This window comes from Penicillium atrosanguineum (assembly GCF_028827265.1).
Source record: "Penicillium atrosanguineum strain IBT 20685 chromosome Unknown utg000002l_segment0_segment0, whole genome shotgun sequence".
Classification (NCBI taxonomy): Eukaryota; Fungi; Ascomycota; class Eurotiomycetes; order Eurotiales; family Aspergillaceae; genus Penicillium; species Penicillium atrosanguineum.
In genome coordinates, this window is record NW_026623134.1 from 2,577,926 (window position 1) to 2,596,124 (window position 18,199).

The 18,199-nt window shown below is 52.8% G+C and overlaps 9 protein-coding genes across 9 annotated transcripts; 4 read left to right on the top strand and 5 right to left on the bottom strand.

Moving 5' to 3' along the window:
- Positions 1-2,833: 2,833 nt before the first annotated feature.
- N7443_002755 (HAD family hydrolase) lies at positions 2,834-3,736 on the bottom strand (the record flags this gene model as incomplete). The annotated part of the gene is made up of 4 exons (XM_056882811.1): positions 2,834-3,312; positions 3,367-3,476; positions 3,535-3,556; positions 3,637-3,736. 4 exons carry the CDS (start codon positions 3,734-3,736, stop codon positions 2,834-2,836), a joined length of 711 nt encoding a protein of 236 aa, XP_056744652.1.
- Positions 3,737-4,091: 355 nt separating this feature from the next.
- Positions 4,092-5,810, top strand: N7443_002756 (GNL3/Grn1 family GTP-binding protein; the record flags this gene model as incomplete). Its single annotated transcript, XM_056882812.1, has 3 exons — positions 4,092-4,104; positions 4,170-4,270; positions 4,332-5,810. The coding sequence occupies 3 exons, from the start codon at positions 4,092-4,094 to the stop codon at positions 5,808-5,810; spliced, it is 1,593 nt and encodes a 530-aa protein (XP_056744653.1).
- A 459-nt stretch (positions 5,811-6,269) lies between these two features.
- Positions 6,270-7,249, top strand: cbfA (uncharacterized protein; the record flags this gene model as incomplete). Its single annotated transcript, XM_056882813.1, has 3 exons — positions 6,270-6,416; positions 6,523-6,656; positions 6,727-7,249. The coding sequence occupies 3 exons, from the start codon at positions 6,270-6,272 to the stop codon at positions 7,247-7,249; spliced, it is 804 nt and encodes a 267-aa protein (XP_056744654.1).
- A 360-nt stretch (positions 7,250-7,609) lies between these two features.
- On the bottom strand, positions 7,610-7,822 carry N7443_002758 (uncharacterized protein; the record flags this gene model as incomplete). Its single annotated transcript, XM_056882814.1, has 1 exon — positions 7,610-7,822. The coding sequence occupies one exon, from the start codon at positions 7,820-7,822 to the stop codon at positions 7,610-7,612; it is 213 nt and encodes a 70-aa protein (XP_056744655.1).
- Positions 7,823-8,321: 499 nt separating this feature from the next.
- On the bottom strand, positions 8,322-10,209 carry N7443_002759 (putative SIR2 family histone deacetylase (Hst4); the record flags this gene model as incomplete). The annotated part of the gene is made up of 2 exons (XM_056882815.1): positions 8,322-9,661; positions 9,723-10,209. 2 exons carry the CDS (start codon positions 10,207-10,209, stop codon positions 8,322-8,324), a joined length of 1,827 nt encoding a protein of 608 aa, XP_056744656.1.
- A 954-nt stretch (positions 10,210-11,163) lies between these two features.
- Positions 11,164-14,262, top strand: N7443_002760 (mediator of RNA polymerase II transcription subunit 16; the record flags this gene model as incomplete). Its single annotated transcript, XM_056882816.1, has 7 exons — positions 11,164-11,309; positions 11,361-11,706; positions 11,761-12,004; positions 12,059-12,525; positions 12,580-13,297; positions 13,347-13,478; positions 13,532-14,262. 7 exons carry the CDS (start codon positions 11,164-11,166, stop codon positions 14,260-14,262), a joined length of 2,784 nt encoding a protein of 927 aa, XP_056744657.1.
- A 555-nt stretch (positions 14,263-14,817) lies between these two features.
- On the bottom strand, positions 14,818-15,616 carry N7443_002761 (60S ribosomal protein uL29; the record flags this gene model as incomplete). The annotated part of the gene is made up of 4 exons (XM_056882817.1): positions 14,818-14,823; positions 14,949-15,174; positions 15,423-15,562; positions 15,614-15,616. The coding sequence occupies 4 exons, from the start codon at positions 15,614-15,616 to the stop codon at positions 14,818-14,820; spliced, it is 375 nt and encodes a 124-aa protein (XP_056744658.1).
- A 328-nt stretch (positions 15,617-15,944) lies between these two features.
- N7443_002762 (putative vesicle transport v-SNARE protein Gos1) lies at positions 15,945-16,742 on the top strand (the record flags this gene model as incomplete). The annotated part of the gene is made up of 3 exons (XM_056882818.1): positions 15,945-16,007; positions 16,070-16,183; positions 16,239-16,742. 3 exons carry the CDS (start codon positions 15,945-15,947, stop codon positions 16,740-16,742), a joined length of 681 nt encoding a protein of 226 aa, XP_056744659.1.
- Positions 16,743-16,965: 223 nt separating this feature from the next.
- On the bottom strand, positions 16,966-18,092 carry N7443_002763 (mitochondrial ATPase complex subunit ATP10; the record flags this gene model as incomplete). The annotated part of the gene is made up of 2 exons (XM_056882819.1): positions 16,966-17,584; positions 17,650-18,092. The coding sequence occupies 2 exons, from the start codon at positions 18,090-18,092 to the stop codon at positions 16,966-16,968; spliced, it is 1,062 nt and encodes a 353-aa protein (XP_056744660.1).
- Between the last annotated feature and the right edge of the window lie 107 nt (positions 18,093-18,199).

The following is an 18,199-nucleotide window of genomic DNA, read 5'->3' on the forward strand; positions in this document are numbered from 1 at the left end:
GTTCATCCATTCCATCCATTCTATCCACTCCCGTAGACCAGATGACCATGAATCGGTCCAGCGGAATCATTAGGGAACCCCGCCCTAACAAGGCTCTTATGGTGCTACAGAGATAGGGGTGCCCCTCTCTTGCCAGGATCTACCTGAAAATCTGCCCAGTATGGATAAAGGGTCAGATCTCAAGAACATCCAATGCTCCACCGCAGTCCGGATCATTGCGATGCACCACTCACAGAGGCCCGAGGATCTCCCGTGAATCGCGAGCAGGGGGGTTGCCAATCCCCTTTCTCCCCGGAAAAGCTCTTCTGAGTAGTGGCCACCTCATCTTTGGTAGCGCTCCACGCAAAGAGGGACCACAACGTGGCGAGCGGGTTTCTCTACCGACTTTTGAGAAACCTTGAGCTCGACCTTGACCTCTAGCTCCAAATCCGAGCCGCTTTGACATCCGAGCACATCGGCAATGCACCGTGGTCCTGGAACACCGCGCCTGCTAAAAGCTTCACGTGCAGGGCGCCTATCAGCGTTGCAAATCACATTGTGCCTCTGCGCTGTCCCCTTTTACCCCACCGAGTGAGCTGGTCTCCAATATGTCCAGTGTACAGCTGCGGCTATAATATCGTCAGCTATGACTCCGGTCAGGGCTAGAACTCCCGAGCTTGGAGCTTGGAGCTTGGAGCTTGGAGTGTCGGCAATTCCAGTGGGTTTATGGCGTGCATAGTGCTCCGTATTCACAGATCCCCGTCATCTCCGTGTCACGGTGGAGGTATCAAGATCGACCTGACGTGCCCCTGGAATGATCTACAACGCGTACGCACGGATCGCTTCGACTCCATCCGACTATTGATTGGATCTGGTCTGAGCCGTTACGCTGGGAGCGGAATCTCAAATCTCTACAATTTCGGCAATATAGTCGAGCAGTTGAACTGCCTTCGCCTAGAAAATTCCCCGACTCTTCCGAATGGTCAATGATCAACACATGGGTTCGTGTGACGATATCGCATCACTTCACTTCTCTTGGGAGATCCTCGGATCTACCTCCGATCCCCCGCCTTCTCTATAGGTCTTCCCCTCCCCTTCTTCTGACTCGTCACCCCCTTTGTAGACGGAGCATTTCGGTCTATCCCAAGACTTGGGCCGAGATCTTCTGAACCACGGTCCACGCTCCTCCCCGAATGTGACAGATCCACTCACCATCGAATCCCCCCCACCTTTCCTCATCCCTTTGTGTGGCACACCTGAAAATACCCAGGTACGAAGTACGAAGACAACAATACGCACCTGTGGCGGTGCGTGACCGGGGTCATTATGCAGCTATTTGTCAAACCTGTGGGCCTATGCCTCGTATGCAACCAGCTGATCAGAGCAGATCTGAACAGGTCAGCCACTCACACGGCGCCAGGATCGTAGCATCCACAGAGTCAGAATCAGGCTCGCCGTTCGATTCACGTCCCGATGATGTGGTCCAAATCTGAATCTGGCAAAAGAAAGCAACCCCTCCCTCCCATCATACTGTACGTGATGGCCCTGCAGTACCGCCACATTCGCCATCCCGCATGCCGTTGGGGCCAGAGGCGATCGCGAAGGGCAAGCAACGGGGCCTCGACTCCAGCTCCCTGACTCACTTGACTGATGATCAGAAGCCTGCGTCTACAAGCGTCTCGTCTCTTCCGACCCGTGCGCAGGATGCAACTGAACACCTTCCCCCCCCCCTTACATGACACCAACTCTTCACCCAGGAGGGGAAGAAAAACCTGAATCCTGACCATTGGGGAAGCTCGAACCTCCCGCCCGTCCGCAGGACCAGGAACCTGTATCACTCAGCCGACCCAATGGGATCCGCACGATGATCTTCATTGCCGGGTTAATCTCCATCGTGAGGGTCCGTTCTGTCCGTTGCTGCAAGCATCTGCATCTGCACCTGTCGGGTTCAACTTGTCTTGTACTTTTCACTCTCGGATCCGAGCCTGGACGACCGAATCTCAGCCTCCGGGGTTGGATTTTTGTTCCCACTCGGTCGAACCGGATGTATCGTTGCAAACGTGCATGAACTCTGGTTCGCATAATACCGGAGTGGGCTGGCTGTTGCGGATATCCTACTATGTACCCTGTCTGGGCGCGCGATCACGCCCTGCAAGGACTGTGATGGCTGGGCCCGCCACTCACATCTCGTAGGTGACGGTATCCGAGCCTCGCCGATCCTGGTTCCTTGTAATATGTGGTGCTGTCATCACGTCTGTACAGCTCGGTATAGAGTTACATCCTTGGCTGGGGCGATGCTCTTGCCTTTCGTAGTCAATGCTCTATTTTGGGCCAGTCTCCCTTTTGGCGGCCTATTAGCTTTCGAGGCTGGGATCTTTGGGTGCTAGGTAGTGTGCTGGGTAGGATCGGATGTATCAATGCCTGGAGCTTGGCATGAGGTCTATGCGACAATGTATCAAATCAAAGAACAGCACGCTGCTGCTCTGGCGCCGGCACTCGGAAACCAGATCCTAGAAACTTGTCCCGAACGTGTCGAGTAAATATGACCAGATGCGAAATTTTCCATTATGGTGTGATGTGTATCTCCCATCTTTGCTTGTTACGCTGTCAACAAAAAACCTCTAGAGGCTAGACCACCCCAAGACAGAAGTACATCAAGTACTAGTAAAATAAATCCCAACGAGCAGGGTCCAGCCTAACCGCGAATTCAGAAGCTATGCGCACGTTTATCTCATGAAAAGCACCCTGTCAATGCTGTGCGACTCTCGCACTCTAGTCCCAGCCGCAACACCCACTTTAATCCCTGATCCCTGCAGAACTAGAGCCAGGCCTAGAGCCAGAGACAAGACCGCACCTATTGCAACGCATTCTGAATCTCGATCTGGACCCGCCCATCCACAACGCCCTTCACCGAGACACTGCGCAAGTCCTCAACAATCCAATCCGCGCCAGCCTCCTTCAACTGCTCCAGCTTGTGTGTCGTCGCCAGCGCAATCACCTTAAACCCGGCTGCCTTGCCCGCCTTGATACCAGAAGGCGCGTCCTCAAGCACAAGAACAGACGATGACTCAATGCCCAGCTTCTTCCGGCCAAGAAGGTAACAGCACGGGTCGGGCTTGCCTTGCTCCACGTCTTCGGCTACAACTAGCATCTCTGGGTGCGGGAGATCGAGGACACCGAGCCAGCCGTCGACCAGGGCAAAGGTGCCAGAGGTGACGACGCCCCATTTTGCGCCGGAGGATTGGAGGGCGGCGAGCATGTCACGGCCGCCAGGGATTTCTTTGGCGTCGGAGCCGAATTCTTTCGGGATGCGGCCTTCGATGAACTTGACGTCTGTTTTCAAGACTGTTAGGTTTGTTCGCAGCAGATTGGGGAGGGGAAACGTACACTCCCAGTTGGCCTTGCTCTTGTCGTATAATGCCATGGTGTCGATGCTTCTGCGGCCATGCGAAGTGGCCAGGATTACTTCGGGGTCAACGCCCAGCTCGGCACCGATTCTAGATACATGTTAGATGGAGGTTCTTGGTGGTCTTCTTGAGCTCGGTGTTCACTAACAAGTGCCAGTGCTTGACAATCGCTGCGAGATGTAGTGTGTCAGCTAACAATGCTCCCCAGGTCGTCGCGTAGGGGCTGATAGGGTCGGAAGCGAGCGCATACCATCTGTAGAGTCCACAATCGTTCCATCAAAGTCAGAAAGGACGCCGTCGAAGGTTTGCACCTCTGCCGGTGCGGAGAATGTTCCCGGTGTGATAGTCATGGTGGGGGAGAGGGTCCGGCGAGGTGTGGTCAGGTATTCTAATTGAGAAGAAAAAGTCGCAAGTCTGAGCGAGCAAAATTATAGGAAGCGAATGAGTCTCTAGGAGTGAAGAAGAGAAAATAAGAAAGTCTATAAAGGAAAGAAAAGGAAGAGAAACGTGAAGGCGACAAAGCTTCAATAGGCGGTTGCGGTACTCAAAGGCGTAAGTGCTCCGCCCGCCCTGATCGGCGATCGGCCAAAACAGTTAATCCGCTTATCGAAATCTTGGCGCTCAACTTTTTCGAAATCAACTTTGCGGAGCATCGGAGAAACCTGTGCACCCTCTCGTCTTTAACTCCAGTGACGTGCAGGCAAAATGGTTAAGAACGGTACGACTGCACACCACTGAGAAAACTCTTTCTTATAATTTAAAACGGTACTGACTATTTTGCAGGATTTGGAAAGACTTCTAAGCGGGTGCCCGTCCGCCTTAGGCACAAGATTGAGAAGGCCTCTGTCGCCAAGCAAAAGAAGGCGAAGAAGCAGGCCAAGAAGGTATTTACCCAGATCATCGAAACTTGTGAAATTGAATTGGCACTGACTCTCGTTTCTACAGAACCCAGAATGGCGCTCTAAGCTTAAGAAGGACCCGGGTATCCCCAACCTTTTCCCTTTCAAGGACAAGCTCCTCCACGAGATCGAGGAGAAGAAGCGCTTGAAGGTTGAGGAGGTGCAGCGCATCAAAGATGAGGCTCGTGCCCGTCGCGAGGAGGCCAGAAAGGCTCAGGGTGGCGACACTGGTGTCGACATCAACGAGAACGACCTCTTGGACGATAACATGGATGAGGATGGCGAGGAGTCGAACCCCATGGCTGCACTTCTCGCCTCTGCTCGTGCCCGGGCTGCGGAATACGAGGACGAGAGCGAGGAAGACGAGATGGACGAGGATGAGGATGATGAGATGGATGAGGACGACGACGAGAGTGGCGACGGCGAGGCTCCTGAGCTGACTACTCGCCCCAAGGAGAGCTCAAGACGCCAGTTCGACAAGGTCTTCAAGAACGTCACCGAGGCTGCGGACGTTGTGCTGTACGTTCTCGACGCTCGCGACCCCGAGGGTACTCGGTCGAAGGAGATTGAGCGCGAGATCATGGCCGCCGATGCTGGCTCCAAGCGATTGATTCTCATTCTGAACAAGATTGATCTCATTCCCCCGCCCGTCCTGAAGGCTTGGTTGGTGCACCTGCGCCGTTACTTCCCTACTCTGCCCCTCAAGGCATCCAACGGTGCCGGCAACACACACAGCTTTGACCACAAGCAATTGACCATCAAGGGTACTTCGGATACTCTGTTCCGTGCCCTCAAGACCTACGCCCACAGCAAGCAGTTGAAGCGTTCTATTTCTGTTGGTGTCATTGGATACCCCAACGTCGGCAAGTCCTCTGTGATTAATGCTCTGACCGCACGTCTCAACAAGGGCTCCAGCAATGCCTGCCCCACCGGCGCTGAGGCCGGTGTGACTACCAACATGCGCGAGGTCAAGCTCGACAACAAGCTCAAGCTGATCGACTCTCCCGGTATTGTCTTCCCCACCGCCAACGGCAAGACTGGCAAGAAGTCCAAGGAGAACGAGCAGGCCCGCCTTATCCTGCTCAACGCCATCCCCCCCAAGCAGATCGAGGACCCCATCCCCGCAGTCAACCTTCTGGTGAAGCGTCTTTCCGCCTCGGAGAGCCTGCTTACCAAGATGCTCCAGCTCTACGGCATCCACACCCTCTTCCCCGGCAACAACGGTGACAAGACCACCGACTTCCTCATCCAGGTAGCCCGCAAGTGCGGTCGTCTCGGAAAGGGCGGTGTCCCCAACGTCGAGAGTGCCGCCATGACGGTTATCAACGACTGGAGAGATGGCCGTATCCAGGGCTGGGCTAATGCCCCCGTCCTGGCTGTTAATACAGGCAATGCAGCGACCTCCACCGCCGCTGCCGGCACCGGCGCCGACACCACCCAGGTCGTCACACAATGGGCCAAGGAATTCCAGATTGAGGGCCTTTGGGGCAACGGCGAGGGTGACGATGAGGTTATGGCTGAGTAAAGCTTTCTATAGACCTGTTACGAAGGCATCAGTTGTCGTTGATACCAAAAAGTGGGCGTTATATGTCGGATCTTTTAATTTCCCTGCATTTGTCAATACTCTAAAGACAGCGAAATCAATGAGTACAGAATTTCAAGTTTATCCACTTCGAAAGAATTGTAGAATTCAAATAATCAAAGTAGTCGACTGCAAGGAGCAAAGCCAAGCCCCCCACACCGCGCGCATCCCAACCCGCGACGCGGATTTCGCGTTCTCCAACTCCCGCCACCCTATCAACCACTTGCCATTGTCCCTCCACCTTGAATCTATATCAGGGCCTAACCCCTTTTTCCCTGGTCGAGTTCAATTGCCAACAGCCTATCCTAGTGAACAAATTCAACAACCAACCGCATAGCGGTGTCCATCGTCGACAAAAGATTCCCACACTCGGCCACGACCACGACCACGACCACGCCTACCATGCCTCCGCGCAAGTCCACGGCGTCAATGACGCCCGCCGAGGAAGGCGACTCCCTGCAAATGTCACCACAGCAGACGACCGACAAGCCCATCACAGCGACAGAGCAGCAGATCAAGGCACGGGCAGAGGCCGGCGTAAGCGTCGATGTAAGTGACGACCTCTTTGATCCCCGCTACAGATTCAATCTCGAGATAGAATGATCATGAAAAAATGGAAGTGAAATCCAAAGCTAATGCTAATGCTCGTGTATAGGACTACCTTCTCCCTCGCTCCCTGACAATCCGCCTCGCTAAAGCGGTGCTCCCGCCCAATACGACTATCCAAAAGGACGCTGTGCTCGCTATCCAGAAGGCAGCCACCGTCTTCATCTCTTACCTCTCATCGCAGTATGATACCACACTCCCTCCTACCTACTACAATCCCATGGGATGAGAATATGAAACTGATACAACCCAGCGCCAACGACGCAACCCTAAAACGCACCGTCGCCCCAACAGATGTATTCAGCGCGCTCACAGAACTCGAATTCGACTCCTTCCGCGCCCGCCTCGAGCAAGAACTCGAAGCATTCACTGAGATCAAAGCCGGCAAGCGCAAGGTCAAGAAATCCGACGTCAATGGCGACGCCCCCGCTGGTGCTGCGAAGGGCGATGACGAAGATGTCGAGATGACGGAGAACCCCGCGAAGAAGGTGAAGCGGGATGATAATGTTGAGGTTGTTATTGGAGGAGACGGTCGAGATGGAGATGGAGATGGAGATGGAGATGAAACGCAGGAGGAGGAACTTGAGGAAGAAGAGGGTGAGGAAGAGGGTGAGGAGGAGGATGAGGAGGAAGAGGAGGAGAAGAGGGTTGAGGATGATATTGATCGGGTTGAGGATTTGGATGGAGGGTCTAGGCCTATGGATCCGGACGCTGATGAGACGGATGATGAGGATGGTCCGGGTAGTCAGTTGCATAATGATCTTGGGTTGGGTTAAAAACATACAAAGGTCTAGCTGGTTGCTTCTGGGCCTTGAATGGTGCCCGGTTGCGAATTGGGAGTTGGGTTTGGTCGCTTGTTGTACAATAATCAAAATTCTGAGTGGATTCATGTTGGAGCCCGAGCATACACCGGGGTTTGGAGCCCTGGAGGATTCGAATGCCTTCGTATTGTACAAATGTAGACTGAAGGGAAGCGGGTGGCAATGAATTAGTATATGTTGAAAATGCCTAGGTGGACGAACACATTGCCCGACTTAACAACTTGGTTGTTCATCCTTTCAGATATGTTTATTTACTTGACTCTCAAGGCGTATATGTCAGATGGTCGAATGGTAGATAGACAAAATATAGATATATCATGCCCGTCTAACCATATCCGATCTGAAGTTCTCCTTGACGGAGGCTTCTGCTGAAAGGACGTCGACGGTCAAGTTTTGCCAGGTGATGCCGAGCTCACGCTTTTTGTAGCCTGCGGCCAGATCTCGTTCCTGCATGGCCATGACTTCCCCAGCAAGGCCCCAGCTGACCGGCTGTTTTGGAGGAAAATCGGCGCCACGAAGGACAAACATTCCATCTCAAGATTGCAATGCGCACACCCTGTACAGTCAAAGAGTAATCATCACTGCAAGTGAGTCCACATCATGCTGCAAGTGCACTTTACGGAGGGGAGAAAAAAAATAGATCGAGTATCCAAGCCATTTATTCAGACAGAGGGAAAAATCCCATGAGTTAACCCATCACAAGACTTTCAGACACCACACGCACATGTATGCGATAGAATAAAACAAATGATTCCTAAAAAAACAACGGCCACTCAGGACTGTAAACGCCAACACCACCCCATGCAACGGAACCGTAGTCTATCGTTGGTATCTCGCGACGGATGAAAGCGCCAACCTCTTCCCAGAACATGGAAGGGTGGCTAAAAAGGGGGACCCAGGAATGTAGAATGAAAAAAAAAAGGTAGAAAGAAGAAGAAGGGTAGGAAAGCTCGCGCCTGTCTGCAGTATGCATCATGCAACGGTGCCGAGAAGAAGAATGTATCGTCACAAGAAGAAAGGCTGAAACTTAGGAAGAGGGGGTGACTATCTCGGGCAAGGCCTTGTCGATGTTCTCGGGTGCGTCGACGCCGGGTTTCTTGAGGTTTGGGAAGAGGAGGCCGTTGGCGCGCGCGGCGCCGGCTGGGAGAGGACGCATAGGTTTCCCATTGACGGTCTTCTTTTCTGTTGTGGCTGCAGGTTTGGAGGCCTTGGTGACGCGGCTGAAGGTTGTGATCTTTGCTGTCTTGGCTGGTTCAGCCTTAGCCTTCTTAGTTCCTGTAGCAGTGGCTTTCTTGCGGGCAGGCTTGGCCGGTGCTGTTGTTTTGCTGGCCTTGAGAACGTCATTGAGGTTGCGACCGCGACTGGCGGGGTTGGCAAGCTTCTTGGCTGGTGGCTTCTCGTCATGGCTGGAGGAAGGAGTGAACAGGCCGGTATCGCTACGAGGACGCTTCTTTGGGGTCGAGTTGATAACGACGGCGACGGTGCTGGGCTCGCGCTCGGCCTCGGACTCCTCGTCTGAGCTGTGCTTGGACCCGAAGACAGGCTCTGGCAACATCTCATAAGGAGTGGAATCCTCCCAGTGCTTCAGCTTCACCAGATCAGCAACCTCGTCGGTGGATCCTTGCACGATAAGGTCGAAGCAGTTTTCGAACTCCTTGCCAACTGGAGGCTCATTGTTGATGAACATGGTGACTCCGTCCTTGCGGCCGCGGATGATTGGGCAGATGGTCTTTACGAGACGGCGAACTCCAGGAATTTTCAAGCTGGTACCGGCGACGATGAGCACGCGGGGTCGAGACTTAATATCTGCATTCATAACCGAAGTTATGGCCTCCTCATCGGGGTTGTGTTCGTTGTAGAGGACAATGCGCGGGCGCATGCGACCGATACCATGGCTCCGCTGGCCAGTCGTTGTGCGGACTTCGTTCTTGATCGCGCACTCATCACACTCAGGAGGATCTGCGTCGCAGAACCGGCTGGGTACAAAATCGCTAAGGTAACGACACTTCTGGCAAACCATCTTAGTGATGCTCCCATGTAATTGAATGGTGACGGGCCAGCGGCCCTTGATGTTGAGCGGGATCTCTGTTTCCAACGGCTTCATGGACGTTTCGAGGCCATCGATATTCTGGGTATACAGACGCTTGAGACGGTTCTCCTTGCCGAGACGGGCAAGCATATCGTGGAATTTGGTGGGCTGGGTCTTTCCAGCTTCAATGGATAGCGACCGCACCATTTCATGGAAGGGAGCCGTAAGGGCGTCATCTTGATAGACGGCAGCATCGAACAAAAGCTTGCCAGAGGCCTTCAAATTGTGTTTCTTTTGCAAAGACTTGAAAAGACCATCTGTGGAGCGAAAATCGGGAACTATATGTGGTGTGAGCTTGGGCGCCGGCGCCATGTGAAACGCTGGAACGTGAAAACTTACTACCCGCGGAGGTGGAGATGCCCGCGCCCGCAATGACCACGATGTCTTTTTGGTGGCGAAGGGTCTCGACAAGCAATCGGACCTGGTCCTGTTGCTCGCAAGATGATTTGGCTAATGATAGATATTGTGTGGTGCGTTCTTTGGGTAGGGGGTTGCGTCTCCGCTTCTTGCGCGGAGGGCAGTCTTGGCGTGTAGAATCCTCACCCTCCTGCGAAGACTGTGACGAGGGCGTCAAGTATCGCTTCGCTGGCTCCGGGGAAGACCTGGGCGATGAGGGCACGGAGCTCAGGTCTGAAATATCGGAAAGATCGCAATCCATCACGGGAGAGTTGCTCGTTGAGCGGGAGTTCTGGTCGAGAATAATAGAATCGTGCCTCAGGGATGAGTTGAAACCGTCTGAGGAAGCAGATGACGATTGATTCTGCTCAGACAAGCTCGTAAACGGGAGAAATGGCAGGGAAAATAACCATTTGGGACTCCAGAACATTAAACTTGATCAATGGAGCTTAATAAGAGTCCAACATCCAGTGGAAGAGGGGGGTTTCAAGGAAGGAGTGCAAAGGTGGAAAGGGGAGGAGTTGCAGACGATGAGGTCAGCCGGGGATCGATCATGAAATGGAAAAATGAAAATCAACGGGCCGTCGAACGGCTTTGTTTTGACCCGCGGAGGGGTACGGATGAGTAGGGTTGGGTTGCTACTGTCTGGAATGTGGTTGCGAAGAAAGAAGATCTCCGGGGGTGGATGAAAAGTCCCGGTATGTTGGTCCGGGGCTTGTGTGGGCGACGACTCGATGATGCGCTTGTTTTGATGCGAAGTAACATCGAGTTGTTCGGGGTTCTTTTGGGGGTTGATGGAGGGAGTTACTGTCGAGGTCCTGGTAGACCGATTTGAGGACTTTGCATGCATTTCTATCGAGATCATTCATTTTTATATCGAAACCCCGATCTTTCCATTGTTTCCATTGACATTGAATGTCATGTTTTCGCCTTCCACACTGTTCATTTTGCACCTGGTCGGTTTTGCACTTTGCATGGTTCGCTTTGATTGGTGTGGTTGGATGTGGGGCATCTATAGACCTGTGATTGGTCGAATGATGGTTGGCAGGGCAGCCGTCATGTGATTGACAGATGCTGACTCAGCTGCTCAGGGCGCCGAGTCAGGCGCCTTTCAGTCAGCGCTGGAGGGTTGAATGAAAGGGTCTATAGACGATATCTCAATTATTGAATGGTCACTTGACATACATCACCGACTATTGCTGCCTGCGATTGAACAGTTACTGTCCTTTCCGGCCCCGAACTCCAGCTCGGCGGACACCTCGGCCTTCCCCAGCCATATCAACACCGCCAATGGTCCCGAGAGCGAGATCGGCATTGAGCATTCATGTCGTGCGGGGCTGACTTCATTGGCCTTTGAACTGTGAGAAGCAGAGTATTTCACAGAATGCCCTTGATGATGGAGGACGGCATCAATGTCGACGACCTCTTTGGGGAGCCCAATTCTTTGGAGCTAGGTCTCCAGACTGCTCCCCCGTCCACTAAAGGACTAGCCCAGTGTCTGGATGAGTTGCGCCTGTCAGGCTGTCGCCAGTAAGTTATCATCTACATCTCTGAACAAGAGGATACTGAAGATTTGCCTAGAAAGATCACCTGGTCCCGAATGGGATGTATTGCCTACGTCTCCCCTGACGGAGCCCGGGTCAATGTCCGCCATCTCCAATGCCGTCCATCGGATGGGAAATGGGTTCTGAGCGAGGAATTCTCGCTCGGTTCAGTCACCGAAGCTCATAGTGGCAGCCAGTTGGTTCATTTGTCCTGGAATGAAACCGGGTCGGAGTTGGCCGTGGCCGATTGCTTAGGCCGAGTTTCCATCTACTCGATATCCATGGCCCTGAATAGCGTCACGGGCCTGCGCCAAGCAACCTTTGACTCAAGTGACGATAGCAATCAGGTTGTCGGCATGATGTGGCTCAACACATCCCGCTCCGTAAGTAATCCGTCCAACCAAGCCTATTACCCAAGATCTAAACCATGTCCCCAGGTCCACGCATTTCACCAAGCAGCCAAGGTAAACGGGCGATGGGCATATTCCCCCTTCCGTCGACGCCCAGTTGGCCCTTTTCACCCAGCCAATAAAGGCGCACTGCTCTGTGTAACCCGAGCAGGCCAAATCAAACTCATGTACCAAAACCCGGATAGCAAGTGGGCTGAACTGCCTAATGAGCTCAAGAACACTGGCTACTCGGACAGGCTTTTAACACACGCAGCTTTGGTTGCAACTCAAGGTGCCACATATCATCCCCAAGCGATCAGTTGTACACGCTAATGCTTCAATACAGCTGGAATCTTGATTACCACTTACTCTGTGTGCCAGAAGATCTGTCTATACCGGGTACACATTGCCTGGAACCCACCACAATGGGACCCAAGTCAGGCCAAACACCCAAATCAATTTCCTGTTCCTACCTTCCGTCTGAATCATTGCAAGATCGACATGCCTAGCAGCATTTTCAATGTCAACCATAGCGCTGAACAACATTCGGATCAGCCAATGCCATTCCCTAATTCTGTCTACTCACTGACCCGACTCGATATCATGCCGGGTCAGATCGATAGCCCAGCGGGATCAACTGCGAGTCCATGGATTCTTGCCGTCTTCTCTAAACCTCTTCATGCCACTCCCGAATATCCAGACCAGCAAGGACCGCCAAGTGTCATCGTAAGGTGGCACTTAGAGTCTGCACCCCAAGCATTCCACCCCAAGTTCAACGAGGTCAACTCAAAGAAGAATAGCCCCCAGACAAAGGTATAGTCGTGAGACATATCCCTTGTTGCTGAGATTCACTGACTGAACTTCTAGTCCAAAATGGAATTGCGTCGACTTGAGGATATCCACTGCGACAAGTATATCGTCTCGGTGGACTTAGTCGAACATGGGACTGCCTTGGCCATTACCCATGATGACAGCTCCATCACATTCTACGACACGAGGACCATGGCCGTTTTTAATGGTATGGACGACACAAGCACAGTGACATGTTTGGCTCAGGCGGGTTTCCAGTACCCAATGAACACACCAGGTCTCTCTGTCAGCTTTTCTCCAAACTCATGCGCTGCTGTGTCTTTGGACAGCGAGGGCCAAACACAGCTACGATTAATGGAGCATTCGTTTGGATCGGCAGGCAGTCTCTACGACGAGACGAAGTTCTCCTCAGCTATTGCTGCATTGACTCTCGCATTCAGTCGCGCTTGCGGAGGGGATGTCAATACCGACGATATTCTCATGGTGGCTCTACGGCAGTTGTCATCGGACGCTCAAGCCACATTAATCAACGAGATCTTCCGTGCGCTGCCTGTCAACTGTAACTTTACTACTGAACAGGAAAAGCTCATGACGCATCCATATATTCCACGGTGCTTGAGTTTACAAGCTGCATTGAGCTTCAACGGGAGACTTAAGAAGCGTAACCTAGCTTCAGCAGTGCCCTGGGCAATTCTCCAGCTTCGTCACGCTTCCGTTCTATATGCATACTTCTTCCAGCACAATAAGGAAGGGCAAAGCGAGGCACTTGATGCCGGTAAGTTCATACCACCAGTTCCCTACATTCAATTACTAACAAGCACCAGAAATTCTGCGCATGCTCCTCGGAAACACAAAATGGGCTCTAGATTTCGACCACTTCATCCTGGGTGAGATCTTTGATCTTGCCGATGAATTCGAAAGTGTCTTCACCGACCAAGAGGCATTCACCCAGAAATGTACGCGCCCAGTCATCCAACAACTTCCCTCCCACGCTAACGCACTCTCACAGTAAAATCCACCAACTCCCTCACCCTTATCATCCTCCTCTCCAGCATGGCCCGCGCATTCTTAAAATTCATATGCCGCGGCCTTCGCGGCGTAGCAGCCGGCTTCGCCAAAATCAACCCGATAATCCTAAACCCAGACTCTCGAGTCTACTACAACGGAATCCTCCAACTGCTTGAATCCTCCCCGGTACGCATAGACGTATACGAGAAGTTCCTCGCCGGCGTCGACTCCGCCGTGAAGCACGCCTACCAAGGCGCCGGCTTTGGCGAAGCTGAACGACCTGGTCCTGAAAAGGAACTCCTCGTCAACGCGCGCATCCCTCCGGTTCTAGTCACTGCCGTAGCTACGCTGCTGAGGCAGACAGTGCCGGCTATGAAGGCCGAGATTAATCGCAAGGATGTCATTCTGGGTGATTATGCTTGGCTTGGGTTTGGGGGTGATGTGCGTACGGCGATGTATCGGAAACATCGCGATGTTGATATTCTGAAGAAGTTCCCTCTGAGGCCGTCGTTGACTGTTGGGAGGAATGAGAGGGTTGTGCAACTGCAGAAGAGGAGGAGGTGTGTGAGGTGTTGTGAGGTCTCGGGCGATACGGTGCTGCCGAGGTCATTGCCTTATTTCAAGATGGTTGCGAAGTTGAATCTCTTGCGCTGTTGTCCTTGCGGTGGGGTGTGGATGCTTGAGACGGAGGGTGCGGATTCTAATGGGAGTGGCTTGGTGCAGTCACATTAGTTTTCGTGGGTTCAGGATCAGACGGCTTGAAGACTGTTGCCGTGGGCTCTGAGTTATGGTTTTCTGTATAAGTGCATTAGTGCATTTTCGTCGTAATGTTGAATACATCCTTTTTTCTCCCTTTGAGACCATGGAGGCTAGATCGAGATGATGTGGGGGACATGTGGAGCGTGGATGAAATACACCGGCACAGATGATAAGATGAAGAGCTTCCACTACGGTCTGGAAGGATCAGAACTCCCAGGTACAGGTTTTCATAGAACTAGAGAACCCTATAGGGATACGGAATACGCAGAGGAGAACCCTCAAATGAAGAAACACCATTGTGTATACACCTCAGCACAATTGAAAGTGAAAGACGTTGAATGTCATGTCATGTCAAGAGTCGATTTGCATCTTCTAAGATACATAATCAGATTCCATTTTTTGGATGTAAAAAAAAGAGAAAATCGACCCCGCCGCAAGGTATCAGGTCTACACCATCACGTCCTGCTTAATGTGTCCAAGGGCAAGTAACGTCTTCCCACAAAACTCCAGATCCGAACAGTTTTGCATTTAAGCCTATATCAACCAGTCAGTCTTTTTCTTATTCAATTATAGTGGTGTGGTGTGTAATGCGTAGGCGTAAAGGACGAGGATTGTCCAGGGCTGACGCGAAATACACCATCCACGGCGATTTATCGTACCTTAACGGCGAACTTCCGCTGGGGGAAGTGGATCTGGCGCTTGCGCTGCTTGTCGGTGGTACGGGTAGCCTCGTACTTGGTGAGACGGCGGCGGATCTCACGAGTGAGCTTGGGGCGGAGATCGAGGGGAGTGTACTTCTTGCCCTTGTAGAAGAGACGGAGCTGGGCGCGCTGGTTGGCGTTGATGACGGTCATCACGCGAGCGATCGACTTGCGAACATCGCCACTGTATTAAAAAAAAAATCCAAGTCAGTATTCCGAAAATTTTGACCATCGGTGAACATCATCTTGCGAATCGGTGCCGTCGAGGGTTTTGCGATGGTTGGCGTAGTCTGCTGCCTTCTTGCTGCATTGGCCCAGTGTTTGCCTCATCTTTTGTGTGGTCGTGTTTTTTTTTTCTGTCGCGGCCGATCGCACAAAACCCTCGTCGTTCCTCCTCGCATTGTGATTCAGGTGTCGGGATCGAATACGCACATTCGGTTGGTCTTGGACGAAGCACCGCTGGAGATCTTCTGGACGCGGAGCTGGTTGAGCTCGGTCTTCAACTCCTCGAGCTGCTTGGAGAGGTCCTCCTTGTTCTTGCCCCAGAGCTGAGCAGCCTTGACCTTGGACGACTAGAAACAGTCAGTGCCTGCATTTCTGGATTGCAGCGAGCGCAAACATACCATCTTGGCGGGTTGTGTATGCTGGGTTGTCGGCGTTGAGAATGAAGACGTCCTAGTCGGGTCAAATTGTGGTTGTGGGACTAGGGCTAAGCGAGTTGGTCGCACTAAGCGGGCACGTGATATAAATCCGAAAATTAACGGACACCATTAAGTTAAGGCATAAAGTTCTGCTAGGCACTAAGGCACCAAGTGTCGCTCCGAATCGGGTTAGCTCATGGTGCACTTACGTCGCCGGGTCCCTGGCCTGGCTTGATATCTTTGGTATGTCCGGGGTGAGCTGAGAAGCCGAGCAGTTTGATCTTTTACCTGCTTCTACTTTCTATACTCCGTAATGACCTCTACCGGCTCCGGATGGGGCCAGCTGCGGCAACAAGCCCGCTCGCTCGAGACTCAGGTACGATAATCTGGCCGAGTCTTTATACCCCCGTTTGGCAAGACTAACATGAAGCCGAACAGACAGAGAACCTCTTCCACACATACGCACAATTCGCCTCTCTTACAAAGCCTCCAAAAACCCCTACGGAAGAGGAAGTGCGGACTGAGTCACAGTTGAAAGACCTCCTCGAAAAGGTACGTCTACCTGACACAGGACACTTACGAACTGCAAGCTTACCTCGCTGCACAGCGTGAATCGCTCATCGCACAGCTCTCTCGCCTCCTTGACTCCGAAGCTACCCTCACCTCCTCCGCCCTAAAGCAGAACAACCTCTCCCGCCATCGTGAAATCCTCCAAGACCACCGCCGCGAGCTGCAGCGCCTGACCTCCGCGATGGCGGAGACGCGCGACCGTGCGAATCTGCTCTCTAATGTCCGCTCCGACATCGACGCCTACCGCAACTCGAACCCTAGCGCCGCCGAAGCAGACTACATGCTCGAGGAGCGCGGGCGGGTAGACAACAGCCATAACATGATGGACGGCGTGCTCAGCCAGGCCTACGCAATCAACGAGAATTTCGGGATCCAGCGCGAAAACCTGGCTAGCATCAATCGTCGCATTGTCGGCGCAGCCAGCCAGGTGCCTGGCATGAACTATCTGATCGGCAAGATCGGGACCAAGAAGCGGAGGGATGCGATTATCTTGGGATGTTTCATTGGGTTCTGTTTCTTGATGCTGCTTTACTTCCACTAGGAGGGCTGGACTCGCCTTATGCATTGCTTCTTCTGTCGTTTGTTGCAATTGTCCAGCGACCTGTTTGGTTTTCGGCGTATGGGGTTGGGCATTTGATATTTGTCAGGGATGATGATAATACTGCACCTGGCTTGTTGGCGTTTCTTTCTTTCTATTATACACATTCTCTATTATATGTACAAATCCAATGGAGGGGGGATGTCAAATCATACACTTCGAACCTTTAGGCCGGGTCTGCACCGGCCTTTTTTTCAGCAAGAAGCTTCGCCAACCCGTTATTCAGGGTCTCCAGCTCCGCAGCCTCCGCGGGGCCACTTCCAGCCCACCGAATCCGACAATGCGAGTCAACGAGGTAGACATAGCCAACCTTGGAGTTCATCATACCAACAGCTTCCTTAAGCACCTCGCTGAATCCCTTCTCGATCAAGAAGTATCGCGCATGTTGCTCCAGTGGTAACTTCTTGCGCATGCTCCACATGAAGCGCTTAACCAGCCATGCCTTCATAAGGTTCTCCTCAACATTAATATCCACCTTCTGAGCATGCTGGCCGCTGTTCGCAAGCAGCTCCGCCAGGCCGGGGTTCTGCTTCGGTCCAGTGAACGTCCCTACTTGAGTCTCGGCCCATACGCTAGAGAACATAGTCACAACACTGATCTTGCCGCGCAGAATGGCCGTTGTATCTTGCGGGGCTTTGGGTGATGCGAGTGTCAAGCCGTGCAGGTTGGGGAAGTATAGGGCGTGCTCAGCCTTGAACAGCCGTGGGTTCGACACGAAGGTTTTGCCCTCTTGCAAGCGCAGGTTGGACCATTCTCGGAAGTAAGGTTTCGCGACTAGTCTCGTTCTGTTGGCGGGTTGAGTATGTTAGTATTTGTTTCATTGTTTGCTGGTGACACCCTTGGAACCTACAATTCCTTTCGCCGCGCGATGTGCTTGTCATAGTCCACAAAGTCGTCGCGTCGCTGTTTCAACGATCGGGTGTCATGTCCAGAGTTCTCGCCTTCCTCTGGGGGTGCTGCACAGCCAATGGGTCGGTCTAGTTGCGGAGGCGTAAACTCCGCGTCGCCTGGCTGCGCAGCTGGGTTGGCATTGGGATTCTGTTGGAATCCGAGGCCGCCGCGGCGGAGCGGTTGTGATGGGCGAGCAGGACGTTTGGTGATAATTGGTGCTCCGTTCTTTTCGGGGTTACCAGACTTGCTCGTGTTGTCTTCGGTGGCATATTGACGAATCGATGCGGAGTTCGCGCGGAGGTGTGAGAGAGCTGCGGTGTCCCGGAATTGGCAGCTCAGGCAGCGTCCCGTCTGGAAAAGCGGGAGCCCAGCTAAATATGCAGATGGAGATGACCTCCACATGTTGTTTTGGGGTCTCGTAGTCTTTGGAAAGTCGGACAGATAGGAGACCGTGTCGGGTTCCAAGGTCGTCTCTTAATATCAAAATTTCCTAACTGGGAATGGACTGG